The 12,772-nt window shown below is 32.0% G+C and overlaps 2 protein-coding genes across 3 annotated transcripts in view; both read right to left on the bottom strand.

Moving 5' to 3' along the window:
• Positions 1–3,367: 3,367 nt before the first annotated feature.
• SMP1 (seed maturation protein) lies at positions 3,368–3,875 on the bottom strand. The gene is given in 2 exon segments (XM_022881521.2): positions 3,368–3,694; positions 3,696–3,875. Coding segments are annotated over 2 exon segments (435 nt in total). The 3' UTR covers positions 3,368–3,439.
• Positions 3,876–7,346: 3,471 nt separating this feature from the next.
• Positions 7,347–12,772, bottom strand: part of LOC111289224 (phenylalanine--tRNA ligase beta subunit, cytoplasmic-like) — a 44,716-nt gene continuing 39,290 nt past the window's right edge. For both annotated transcript variants that reach the window (XM_089768007.1, XM_089768008.1), the window contains 2 exons: positions 7,868–7,963; positions 7,347–7,747 (listed from right to left, as the gene is read on the bottom strand). In XM_089768007.1, the coding sequence (XP_089624133.1) occupies positions 7,574–7,747; positions 7,868–7,963 (270 nt within the window). In that variant the 3' untranslated portion in view covers positions 7,347–7,573. The remainder of the gene's footprint in view (positions 7,748–7,867; positions 7,964–12,772) is intronic.

Raw genomic sequence — 12,772 nt, 5'->3', positions numbered from 1 at the left:
ATAAATAGAGATTGTGAATGCTCATTTAAAGAGATAGAAAATGTTCATGATAGTTTTATCTGAAATCACTCTCTCTTTTCTCCTATTCTTTCACAAATAAAGACTAGTTACTTTGATATTATTTTTGCATAAATTAATATTCAAAGTTAGATGTTTTTCATTACTTATCAAAATATGTTTAGTGGTTTGATATGACAAGGGCAAGGTGACATCAAATAAGCTTGATTGTATCTTGGAGGTATTTCAGTTATTTCCTTTTTCCATACCATGACTAATAGGGACAAAATAAGCTTTAAGGAAAGTAACATTTACAACACCGTTGAAGCCATTTCATTTGTTTTTTTAAAGATTTCATCTTAGGCTCAAGACAAGGCTTGAAAAGGAGAACTACAACCGAAATCACAAATGAAAAATCTTCATGAACTACAAATTCGTGAAGAAACAAGTCTTGAAAATAACTTTCTTTAACAAAAAATAATAACAATGTATTATATATCTCCAATGCAAAATGTTTGAATTATAGTGTATTTTAAAACTCAAAAGTATTTGCTATGGCAAAGGGTTACAATCCCACATAAAAAAAATATTAATTGAACGTATAGTTTTGAAATTTTAAAAAAATGCACAACTGCTAATTTAAAAGATATTGTTTAAACCATATTTTCAAGTAAAGTAAAAACCAACAAACCCTTAATAATTTTTTTAATTATTAAATAATGATGTTCTTTTGTCAATTCACTAAGTTGGTGTTACTTAACTCCTAACCCCAAATTTAATCAGAGGTTTAATATATTAGTATAGACTAGTTTTGCGCACACACTTTGTTGGTGAGAAAATAAGAAAATTACAGTTATGTAAACATGAAAGAAAGATGAAATAAGTTAATATATAATTATTTACAAGTGAGAATTAATAAAAATACTATATTAAAATGTACTGAATCAATAAAATTAAATTGCAAGTGTAGTAAAATCACAAGTATAATGAAATATACTACTTTTACAATTTGATTTTGTTGATCCACTTCATTTTGCAAACTTTTTTATTGTTAATTTTTGACTAGTTCGTTATATATATATATATCATGTACAAGAGGGGTTAATTAGGATCTTGCCATGACCTATTACTTATTATAAAAATTTATTATTTTTTTCAAATTATCTTAATCAGGTATTCTAATCCCATCCACGGAATTTTAAAATTTTTTCTAAACAAAAAAAAATTAATACGCCACTTATTGGGAATGAGAAATCTTTTCTTTTTCTAGAAAGTCTTATTTATAAAATATTTTTAGGAATTTTCAACGTGCACGAAATTAACCAGAAGAAAACTTGTAAGTTAATCATTGTCAAAGGAGGAGAAACAATGAGGAATCATATTTGATTAAATAGTCGCTGTTAGGATGTGCTGCCATTGACCAAGTTATCAGGTGTTTCTGTCAAGAAATTGTACGTTATTTGGTATTAATTGCTTCCTTACAATGGTCAGAGACGGGAAAATAATCTAGAAAAATCCTCCTTAACAAGAAAAATAACGTGGTGGGCACGCAATTTTTTTTCTTTAACATGAAATTTAATTAAATTAAATTATATAATCATTTTCAAGGGATTATATTTAATAAATTTGATATTTAAATTTTAATATTTATAATTTTTTTTATTGTTAGATTACAATTTATTTTTGTGAAAAACAAAATTATGTTTCTTTCTTTCTTGTTCTATTATTTATTTTGACTGAAATATTGGAGTTCGGTGTAATTAAGGAGAAACTGTCCCTTTTCTTAAGGAGACAAGATTCAATTTAAAAATTCTGGACGCAATCATCAAAGATTTTCTCAACTAAAACAACAAGGTTGCTTTTATTATATAAGTAAAGTTATGAGCATGTTGTGATTTGGTATTTAATTATTTAAAAAAATTATTTGTCTTTAAATTCAAACATTAATATATATATATGTATGTATATATGAAAATACTGGATTAGATCAATGTTAAGTCAGTGCAAAAACACATATGTATGCATGGTTGTGACTTTTTGGTTGGGCGGGTTAATGTTCTTACAAGTTTTGAACTGTGACTGGAGAGATGTTTGACTTGTTCGTGATCAACTTATTCAAATGATCATAATATATGATTTGTGTAATTCATGCGACCATTTCTAGAAAATGACGGAATATTTTTCTCTCAAGCCATTAGACTATATGTTATATATAAAGATTTGGTTTTTGTTGCTGCGGAAATTTTGGTATGGGGTGTTTCTGGTTTTGTTGCCCCTGTATCTCTGTACTTCCATCCTAGGGTTTCATTAATAAAATCTACCTATTGGTTGAGAAAAATAAAATAAAAATTTGGAATTTATTTCATATATATAGTATTTAGATAAAGGTAGCCATTAAAACCCTAAGTTCAAGTTCGAAGGCAAGCTAATTTTATTTATTTATATTATAATTATTTTTAAATATTAAAAATATTTTATCAATATTTTTAAATTAAAAATTAAATGAAATATGTATATTTTTATTAATATGATAATATTTTTACGTCCATGTATGGACTTTAATTTGAACTCTCTTCTTATTCCAAAACGACAAAATCAACAAAATAGTACAACAGTTTAAATCTTTGTTCCACCTCTAATGATTAGCTGCGTGAGGCCCTAAACAAACATTGAACCTTCATCAAACGGACGCCAAGTCCACGATATCTCTAATAGGTTGTTTGGTTAATGACATACTGGATACCAAGTTCATAGAAATCTCTAATGGATTGTTTGGCTAAGGACATGTAAGATTATTATTTCCCACCATCCACCTTTTTAAAGGGTTGATGACACATAAGACGTTAATATCTTTGCATGCTTTTTTTGGCAATTAATTCATCTGCATCTTAATTCTATTGAAAAAAGATTTTTTTTACTACTTATATTGGAAAAATATCTTTCTTATTATTTAAAAATCAATAAAAATTTTCAATACTTTATCCAAAATTGAATAATATAATTTCAACTAAATTTTAATGATTTTAAGTTAAATTTAAAAATAAAGAAAAATTATTATAAAATAATTGAACAAATATTATTAAACCAACATCGAAAATATATCATGTCATATTGTAATCAAACCAAATAAGAGAGAACTCCAATAATCAAACTAAATGGCCATAAGAACAAATTCTTATTCTTACCATTAGAAATAAGAATTAACCAATATAAAATATGTTCTCAATTATCTACTATTGAGTTAACAATAATTATTGAATCATCGGCTTAGTTCTTTGGAGATCAACAAATCTCAACTTACACACAAAGAAAAGAAAAAAAAAACCCAAAGAAAAAAAGGAAAAGAAAACATTAAAATAGCAAACTGGATTAAGAGAATTATTTGTTAATCCTATTGGATTTTTTTTTTATTATTATCAGAATTCAATCCTAATCACAAAAATTAAGAGGTTAATAAGTTATCATCAAACGGATCACATGATTGTTGCTCTATCGAGGCAGAAGTGGTGTTGTTATTATTGTTGTTGTTGTTGGAGATAGAATCAGCATTGATTGGTGGTGTTTTCCTGTTAGAACTAGATTGAGAGTGTTGAGCAGAAGAAAGTGATGGATGGGATTGGGAGGCCTGCCTTGAACTAATGTTGTGGGCATTAGAAAATATGTCAGCCGGAGAAGAGTCAGCTATTTTGCCACCCTCAAAGAGGAGTACCATGCTTATAGCCCACCCTCAAACTTTCCTCCTCTGATAGCTTTGCCTTTGCCTTTGCATGCTTCATGTCCTCCTTGCTCTTTTGCCATCTCTCAATCGTTTCTCTATTTCTTTGCTTTTTCACTTTGATTTTACTATCAATTAACGTAGAATGAATCACATCATTCATTATCTTTGCTCATTTATAAGCTCATTAGGACCAGACGTTGCAGCTTTCCGGCTTTTTATGTGTAAGATATTTGACACGTGTTGGTTTTATGAATACATGTGCCTTCCAATTCCTGATTCTAACAGAATGGATGCAACGAGAAAGAGAACGCTGTATTTATATTTAATTGAAAATTTTTTATTAAAACTACTAAATAAAAAATGATTTACTTTAATTTTAACCTTTCAATAAGAGAGAATTTTTTTATTAACGGAGAGGTGAATACGAAACTGAACCTAGATTTAAGTCAATATCCATTCCTTTAAAAAGGAGATAAAAGAAAGTGTGTAGAAAATTATAATAAGAATTAAAAAAAATAAAGAGAGATTCGAATCATATATTCTATGCTTTGAACCAAAACATGCACCACTCAAATGAGTCATGATAAATAAAAGATTTACTTTTAACTATTTTACTTTTTTGATATAAAAAAAGTAAGAAAAGAAAGAGAAATTAGTATTTTCACAATCCACTCTTACAAAATGTAATTCTTTAAGAGTTCCATAAACACTAAACGTGGAAATATTATTTCAAGTAGAATTCTTCCTTTCCCAAATAAAAACAGGTTTGAATATCAATTTTACTATTTTAAGATATTTTAAAATGTTATCAACTATCCTAAAATGAAATGCTTTTTTTTAATATTACCCTTCATTAAAATATTAACTTTAAATGCAGTCCTTTATCGTTTTATGTCGCTTCAAGAGTGAAATTTTTTATGTAAGAATCAAAATAGCACATTCTTCAAATTTTGTGTCATTGACAAAGTGGAACATTCAATTTGAATTCCCACACAAAAATAGGATTCTTCAGCAGTGTCCGCAAAAAAAGGTCAACCAAGAAACGTTAACCAAATCTTTGAATTCCCGGCCTCCAACACCCCTTACAGATGCAGGTGTAAAGTTTGATCCAGCTTTTACACCAAAACTTGGCAATTGCAGAATTTATTACATGAGAACTTACCTTTGTAAAATTAATACAGGCCATGGTAAACAGTGCAAATCATAATGTTGACATCATCATGTTAGTGTAAATAGTGTGGAAAAAAGATAATTAGAGGGACTCTTTACCTCTTAAGTATCATCACAAAGTCTTAATAACTTATAATCAAATACGATCAAATCATATCTAATGTTTGATTCAACTGACCAATGATGAATGTTTATACGTTAAATCTAGAAAGAAAAACAAAAATGCATCACCAAAATATAACTGCCATAAAGCAACCGACATAGTGCACTCAAATTTTTTTAGTTTCAATGGGCTATATATATTTCTATCTGTACCAGAGTAACCTTGCTGGACATAAGATTAATGCCTGAGATGTTAACAATATTCTGTTTCATCTTAACAGTTTTTCTTTGATTTTAGAGAATGTTGACCCAACAAAAGCTAATCATTTGGGTATGAACCTAGAACACCTTTTTTGTCCCATTTTGGAGAATGTTGACCTTACAAAAGCTAGTCATCCCGGTATGAACCGAAAACACCTGAAGTTAGCTACAAAAAAATGTTCTCAACGTCGGTAACAAGGACTCATCAAACCTACTTCCTCTCCATGGGCGCCACTGAGTCAACTAACATGGAAATATTTCAAAACTGTACTCTAAATAAGCTAAGTCAGGCCTTACTGCCACATTGCCAATTTGATCAACAATTAAGGCCACATTGCCAATTTGATCAACAATTTCTTTACATCAGCAGTTCAGAAATCTGAAGCAAACATTCTTACTCCAATGTTGATGTACATGTTTGTTCAATAAGGAAGATAGGTGTAAACTTTGTAAGCACAAGACAGATTATTAAAACCTCAAAGCAAAAATACATAAATAAATAAAATTATAAAGAATGAATTCCAATACAGAAAATAAAGCCTGTAAATGAGCAAATGAACCATAATATTTAATCACAATAACCATGATAACCTGAGGAGAGGAAAAGAGAAACATGGAAAAAACTGACATCAGCTGTCATGGAACATGTCGTATTAAACGCTCTCCAAGTCAAGTTCCAAGAAGAAGTACGGATCAGGAATATCAAAATTATTCAACACCTGAACACCATACGACAAAAATATGATAGATATAAAACTCTTACTCACCAAGGCACTTAAAATTTCAATTCATGATATTTCGATTCTGATGCATCTAGAAAGTATGCATTATAATATGTAAGAAGAAAACAAAATGGGGAGAGCAATACGGAGCAAAATCATCTATGTAATGCAACATGCTAAAGGAAGAACTTCAAATTAGAGATTTTCCATAGAATAAAAATGAAGGAAAAAATGTTCTACAAAGTTCCGGATAAATTACATGGAGCTCATATTCACTGATAAATTGGCAAAACATGAGATCAAATACACCAAAGAGAAGCATCAGTCTCATTAGTTTGATTTCTATCTGATCTGTTTTTCTTTTAGTCCCAGTGTGGGCAACAAAACAAGATTGTTGTCCTCCCCTTCCCTTAAACCCCCAAGCCCTGGTCATTGCAAACATTTAATCCAAGTCTTTGGCACAAGCAACAAAATTTACCAGCTAAGATACAGCTGCACTCATTGTTCAAGTTTGCAGTTAGTTATTTATAATAAACAAATGAATTTTCATAACTTTAATTTAATTCATTTCAATATCATGGTTTGGTACATTTCTAAACTTGTAAAAAGGAAAATTTTAATTCCATAATTTCAGCATGGTTGTTCTAATTCCTACCAAAATAGAAATTGTAAGGGACTGAGCAAAGTGAAGAGAGTTGATATTATTTTATTAGAACCCACCCCAACCCAAACCCCTTAACAAACTCAGTGCCAAATTTATTCTTTAGTTCACTACATGGAGTTCCAACCATGAAAAAATTTCTATAACAAAGGCATTAGGTATGCAAATCAGGATTTCAACACAAAATTGGCTACAAAATTACAAGTGAATCATTTTCAGCAATCTTTCAAATACACAAAGAAAGTTATGAGATTATTACTTCTTTCATTTCAAGTTAAATGTCCATCTCACAAATTTAGGATGTTTCAAAATAATGTCCACTTTCTCAAAGTAGAAAACATATTTCAATGTTGTCCTGCGTTGAAGTACCTACGTGGACACAACTAACTTTATCAAACGTAAAGGATATAAGTTGTAAGGAGACAAAATACTCATACCTATTCAATTTGAAACAGAGCAAAATTTAGAAGTGAAGGAAGTAATTTAAGTTTTGAGTTAGTGTTAGATGACTGATAGGTTAATGCAGCCTAAGGAATGAAAACCTAGGAAATTTGATTCTACAATTTATTGCGTTTGACAATATATTAAAATTCAATCACCATGTAAAAATCACCATGAAACAAAGGAAAACAGAAAATGACTAGATAAAACCTAGGCCATTCTAAACCAAAGTCTAACAAAAAAAAAAAAAAAAACACCAATACCTCTTCATTGGCAAAAAATTATATTAATGAAGACGATTAAAAGTAAAAGAAAAAATGAACACTTGTATTCAATATAGAAAATAAAGAAAAAAAGCAGCAAAAACACATTTGGAACTGCTACGGTAAAGGACTATACAAATTGTAAACTTTTTGCCAATAATTCCAAAACAAAATGGAAACTAGGATTTTAAATCCATTGCATCCAGAATGGCCGCGGCATGTCCTTAGTTGACGGGTTTTACGGAGCAGAAGGATTCACAAATAGCCAAGAACCAAGAGAACCCACATAACCTCTGACCAACAAAATTACTCGAATGGACAACAATACCCCAGGGTGCACAATACCAAAAATGCCAACGCACCTCCCTTTGTAAATGATTTTGGCTTGCCTACCCGATAAATACTCAGGTTCCTTCAGTAAACATAAAATACATAAGTACATCATGACCGACAAGCTGAAGAGCATGTCTCTCTCCTCATGTCCTCTATCTCTTTCTCATGCACCAAAGAAAATAGAGAACTAGAGACTTACATCAGAAAGCTCTATATAATATCCACTATTATCAGCAACTGGAACAAAAGGAGTCCCCATAACTTCCATAATTCTGTCCACTAGGCTATGAATCAGCTGTAGACAAGAAGTCCTCATTTCATTAGATTCTATCAAAGCATAAGGAACAAATAAATTAGTGAATAATAATTTAGATCGTAGAACAACATACTCATCCCTAAATTATAATCAATTTTTTCTTTTTCTGACTATCCATGCAATGTCAGCTTTACATATATAACAAGAATAAATTGTGAAATCTCACTCTATGTGCCAGGCCATGCAATAAATTTGAACTTCAAAAAGCTATGCACAATTAACCAGTGTTTTAAGAACCAGACCAAACTGGCTGGTCAAATCCGTTTAACCACAAAGTGTCAACTTCCAAAGGTTGGATGACCCTATCATCTTGAACCAGAAAAGTTTTTCTGATCATTTTCAAAGGAAAAGAAAACCATCAAGTCTCTAGAAGCATGAAATATCAAATCTATTGTAGACACCGATTTTGTCCCGGTCTATTATTTTATTTTTTTTATAATAATAATAATATTTAACAAAACAAAAAAGAAAAAAACAAAACAGAAAAAAACAAAACAAGTAAACAAACAAAAAAAAAGAAGTCAAGGAGTTGGTGCGATGCCGAGCTACCTCGACCAACTCCTTGACCAGCTCCTTATCAGCAACCCAACCAGCCCTCCCAACCAGCTTCCTGCCAGCCACCCTACAGTTACCAACTAACCACCCTACAGCCAGCAAAATCTCACTTAATTGAAACTCTATAAAATCAACACATAAACCCCAGAAAAAAAAAAAAAAGGAGACGGAAAAATTTTTTCAGGTGAGAGCTCTGAAACAAAAAAAAAATTTTTTCCAGCTTGAGGGTTTAGGAACGAAAAATTCCGGTCTACCCACCCAAACACCCAAAATACCCAAACACAAAAACCAACCGAAAACAACCACAAACAGAACCGCCACAAAAAAAACCAAAACAGAAACAAAAAAAAAAAAGGCAGTCCTCGCCGTAGGCGAGGAACCTCAGCGCCAAGCTTCCTGCACGAAGAAGAGAAAGAAAGGTCAGCTTCAAAAAAAAAAAGAAAAGGAAAGAACGCAGAAAAAAAAAATTTTTTTTGTGGCCGAAACTTTGAAGACAGATCTAGGAATTTTGAGACTCCTTTTGGTGAAAAGGAGGTCAGATCTACGCTCAGGGGGTCGAGAAGAGCTTGTGGGAGAATTTTAAAATTTTTCGACCACCGGAGACCGACGGTGACGACGGACGGCGGCGGCACCAACGGATGACCGGCGATCTGCTGAAGAAGAAAAAAAAAATTTTTTTTTCTAGAAAAATGAAAAACTGACAAAAAAAAAATTTGAGCCTTTTATATAAACTGCCAAAATCAAAACGACGTCGTTTCATTAAAGGCCCAAAATGACGTCGTTTTAAGGTCGAAGATCCGCGCGTCAACCCGCGACCCGACCCGGAGTCCGCGCGCCAGACCCGCGACCCGCTTCCTTCATCCGCTCTGCCCGGTCTGACCGGACCGAACCGCCAAACAAAACCGAACCGGTACTGAACCGCCGAACCAACCAGACCGAACCGAACCGCCGATCCAACCGTCGAACCGGTCAGACCGCCCGGACCAGCGTTGATCGGTCCGGTTTAGGTAAAAAAAAATTTTTTTTTTTAATTTTCTAATTTTTTTTATTATTATTATTATTATTTTTTGTTATTTTAAATATATTTTTATATTTTTGCATGATAAATTTATAAATTTGTTAGAATAAATGTTTAATCGTTTTAATAATAATAAAATTAAAAATAAATAATAATTAAAATATATTAAAATGCTTTAAAATAATAATAATAATTTTCCCTGCCTAGATGTTGGAGGGAATAAAAATATTTTTCTAAAACAGTAATTCTGCCTAGATGTTGGAGAATTATTGTTAATAATAAATAAACATAAGAAATTTTTAATTAATTTTAAAAAATTATTAAAATCGAACTTGCTTCAAAAATCCGCCTAGATGTTGGGGATTTTTAGAGATGTTCGTATTTTCTTAAAAAAATAAACCTTAAGCGCTATTTCTTAATCCTAGGTTTCTAAAACCCTTAAAAATCCAAAATTCATTAAATCCAAAACCGCTCGAAATCCAAAATCCATGAAGTCCAAAGTCCGAAAAATCCTAAGGACACGTGTGAAAATTCTATTGGAAGCAATTTGTTCCCGAATGCTGCCTAGATGATGGGGTATCTAGGAAATTTTACTTCATTAAGTCTTTTCACACGAGTTCATAATTCATATTAATAATAAGATTAATAAATAAAAAAGTATAATAAAATTAGGATTTTAAATATAAACAGTCGCACCTAAGCTCTGCCTAGATGTTGGAGAGTCGGGGTGGTCTCATTATATTTAAGAATCCAACTCTTAAATTGCATTTCATTTTACATGACATTCATTAGCATACATATGTTATCGTATTATCATCAATAATTGTCTGCATTATTCTCTCTTTAATTTACTCATGGTACTCTGCCTAGATGTTGGAGAGTCACCAACAATTTTTTGTAAAGAGTGTTATTTCATTTTAAGGATTGTTGTGTTAAATCTTAAGCAAAAAGGGTTACTTTAAATTCTGCCTAGATGTTGGAGAATTTTAAGATAATTCTTTAACTTAAAGATTTTCTCAATATTCCTAAATAAAAATTTTAGCAAAAAAAAAAAATTTTTTTTAAATAAAGGAAATTAATGTTAAATTTCAAATTAAAACCATTTTTATCCGACATTGAAAATAGCGCATAGTTGAATGGTACCAATTTATGGACGTTGTGGGGGTGCTAATCCTTCCCCACGCGTAACCGACTCCCGGACCCAACCTGATTTTTTGTAGACCGAAATATATCTTTTTGATAAACTTTAAACAACCCGTTTTTATAGTTTTATTAAAAAGATAAACTTTTGGGTGGCCAATCACACCCTAATAAAGATTGGTGGCGACTCCCTCTTTTTTTTATTTTTCTCAATTTTAAAACAACTCGTTTTTACGTCTGACGGTCTCAAAACCGTTACGACAGCTTGGCGACTCCACTGGAGACTTATTTGAGAGTCAGGCCAAAATTTTAATTATGCGCTATTGACAATGGTTGGATTTAATTGATTTTATTTGATATTTAATTTAATTTCTTTTATTTTAATTTTTTTTTCTGAAAACAGTCATGTTAATAAATGAAATAAATTATGTGCTAGTTATTACTTCATTTTGATTTTGGTTTTTGATTTATTACCTTGCACACATTTTGCATATTCACTTGCATACATGAGCTCTATACCCGGGCTCCGTCCTTTTAGGAGGAAGTGAAGTAGCTACGCTCTCGTGAGGTGATAACCTCCGCATTTGCTAGCGAAACACTTTCACTCAGATTGAACCCGTTCCGTTAGTAGCCTGTAATGGGTGAGGATTGGGGAGCCTTACTAGTCTATAATGGACGATGATGTGAGGAATAGTCTGGGAACCTTTAGACATGCAAATCTTAACCCAGCATATAATGAGCCGTAAAGTCCAACTTTAGGATAGAGCCATACTGTCCCTTTTGTGAAAAGATTACCTAAATTAGGACACTATGTATATTCTGTTATGCTTGTTCATTCATTTACTTAGTTTTATTTATTTGTTTTATTTACATTATTGATTTGTTTTATTGTCTTCAATTTTGTTGCATGCATCATATAGGTACCATTTTTAAAAGGGTATTATTTTGGACCAATCTAAAAAAAAAACTTTCAAAAAACCTAAAGGATGTCATATGTGTGTAAGAGCTACTTAGAGGTCAAGAGCCATTCAGAAGGTATTCAGAGGAAAGAAGGAGATTGCTTAGTAGAGGGTCACATATCGGTGCTACTACAGTCAGTGCATGTGGATCTCAGTCAGAATAATATATCAGAATTGGAAGCCATTTGGAAACAGTAGAGAATAGAGAAAAAAGAATCTTTTTCCAAGAAATACGGGGATGTGGCACTGCTTATGTCTGTGAAGGTTGATGAACAGCTAATGAGAGCCGCAATACAGTTCTGGGATCCATCTTATCGATGCTTTGTATTCAACCAAGAAGACTTGGCTCCCACGATCGAAGAATATTCTTCTTTACTCCGGATAGAGTCTACCAATCAAGACAAGATCTATTGGAAAGAGCATAAGACCACTGGATATAGAAAAAAATTAGCCAAGATCATGCAAGTGGAGATTGAAGAGATAGACAAGCACAAGAAAGAAAAAAATAGGGTTGACATCATTCCATCAGCTTTTTTGCTCGAGTACATAAGAAAGTATATTGATACCGATCAGGGGTCGGATGTGTTTGCTTTGGCCATCTATGGATTGATGATATTCCCTAAGGTTTTAGGACATATAGAAGCATCAGTGGTTGATTTCTTTGAGCAATTAGATAAAGGTATAAACCCTTCACCAACTATTTTGGCAGAAACTATTAGATCACTTAATTTTTGTCAAAGAAAGGGTGAAGGACGATTTATGGGGTGTGCTCAGTTACTATTTATCTGGCTCAGAAGCCATTTTTGGGGAAAAGAGAAGACATCATTTCGACCATACTCCGTGCATTTCAGTCCTATCAAGGAGTTTATGACTAAAGAATGGAGAAAAGATTGGACAAAAAGTCAGTGGTTGGCATTCTTTTTAAAGCTCACTAGCGAAGATGTAACATGGAGGGCACCATGGATGCTTCCGATGGCTATCTTATATAGTTGTGGAGACTAGTCATGGGTACCTCTGTTAGGAATATGGGGGGCAGTGAGTTACGCGCCCCTTATGGTTCAAAGACAATATGATTCACGACAGTTCATCCCTATGACTCATGGGCTTGGTTCACTC

Source organism: Durio zibethinus, chromosome 11 (genome assembly GCF_047325235.1).
Source record: "Durio zibethinus cultivar Kanyao isolate XHJ-2024 chromosome 11, ASM4732523v1, whole genome shotgun sequence".
Lineage (NCBI taxonomy): Eukaryota > Viridiplantae > Streptophyta > Magnoliopsida > Malvales > Malvaceae > Durio > Durio zibethinus.
The sequence above is the reverse complement of the archived record's forward strand: the minus strand, read 5'-3'. Positions and strand labels throughout refer to the sequence as shown.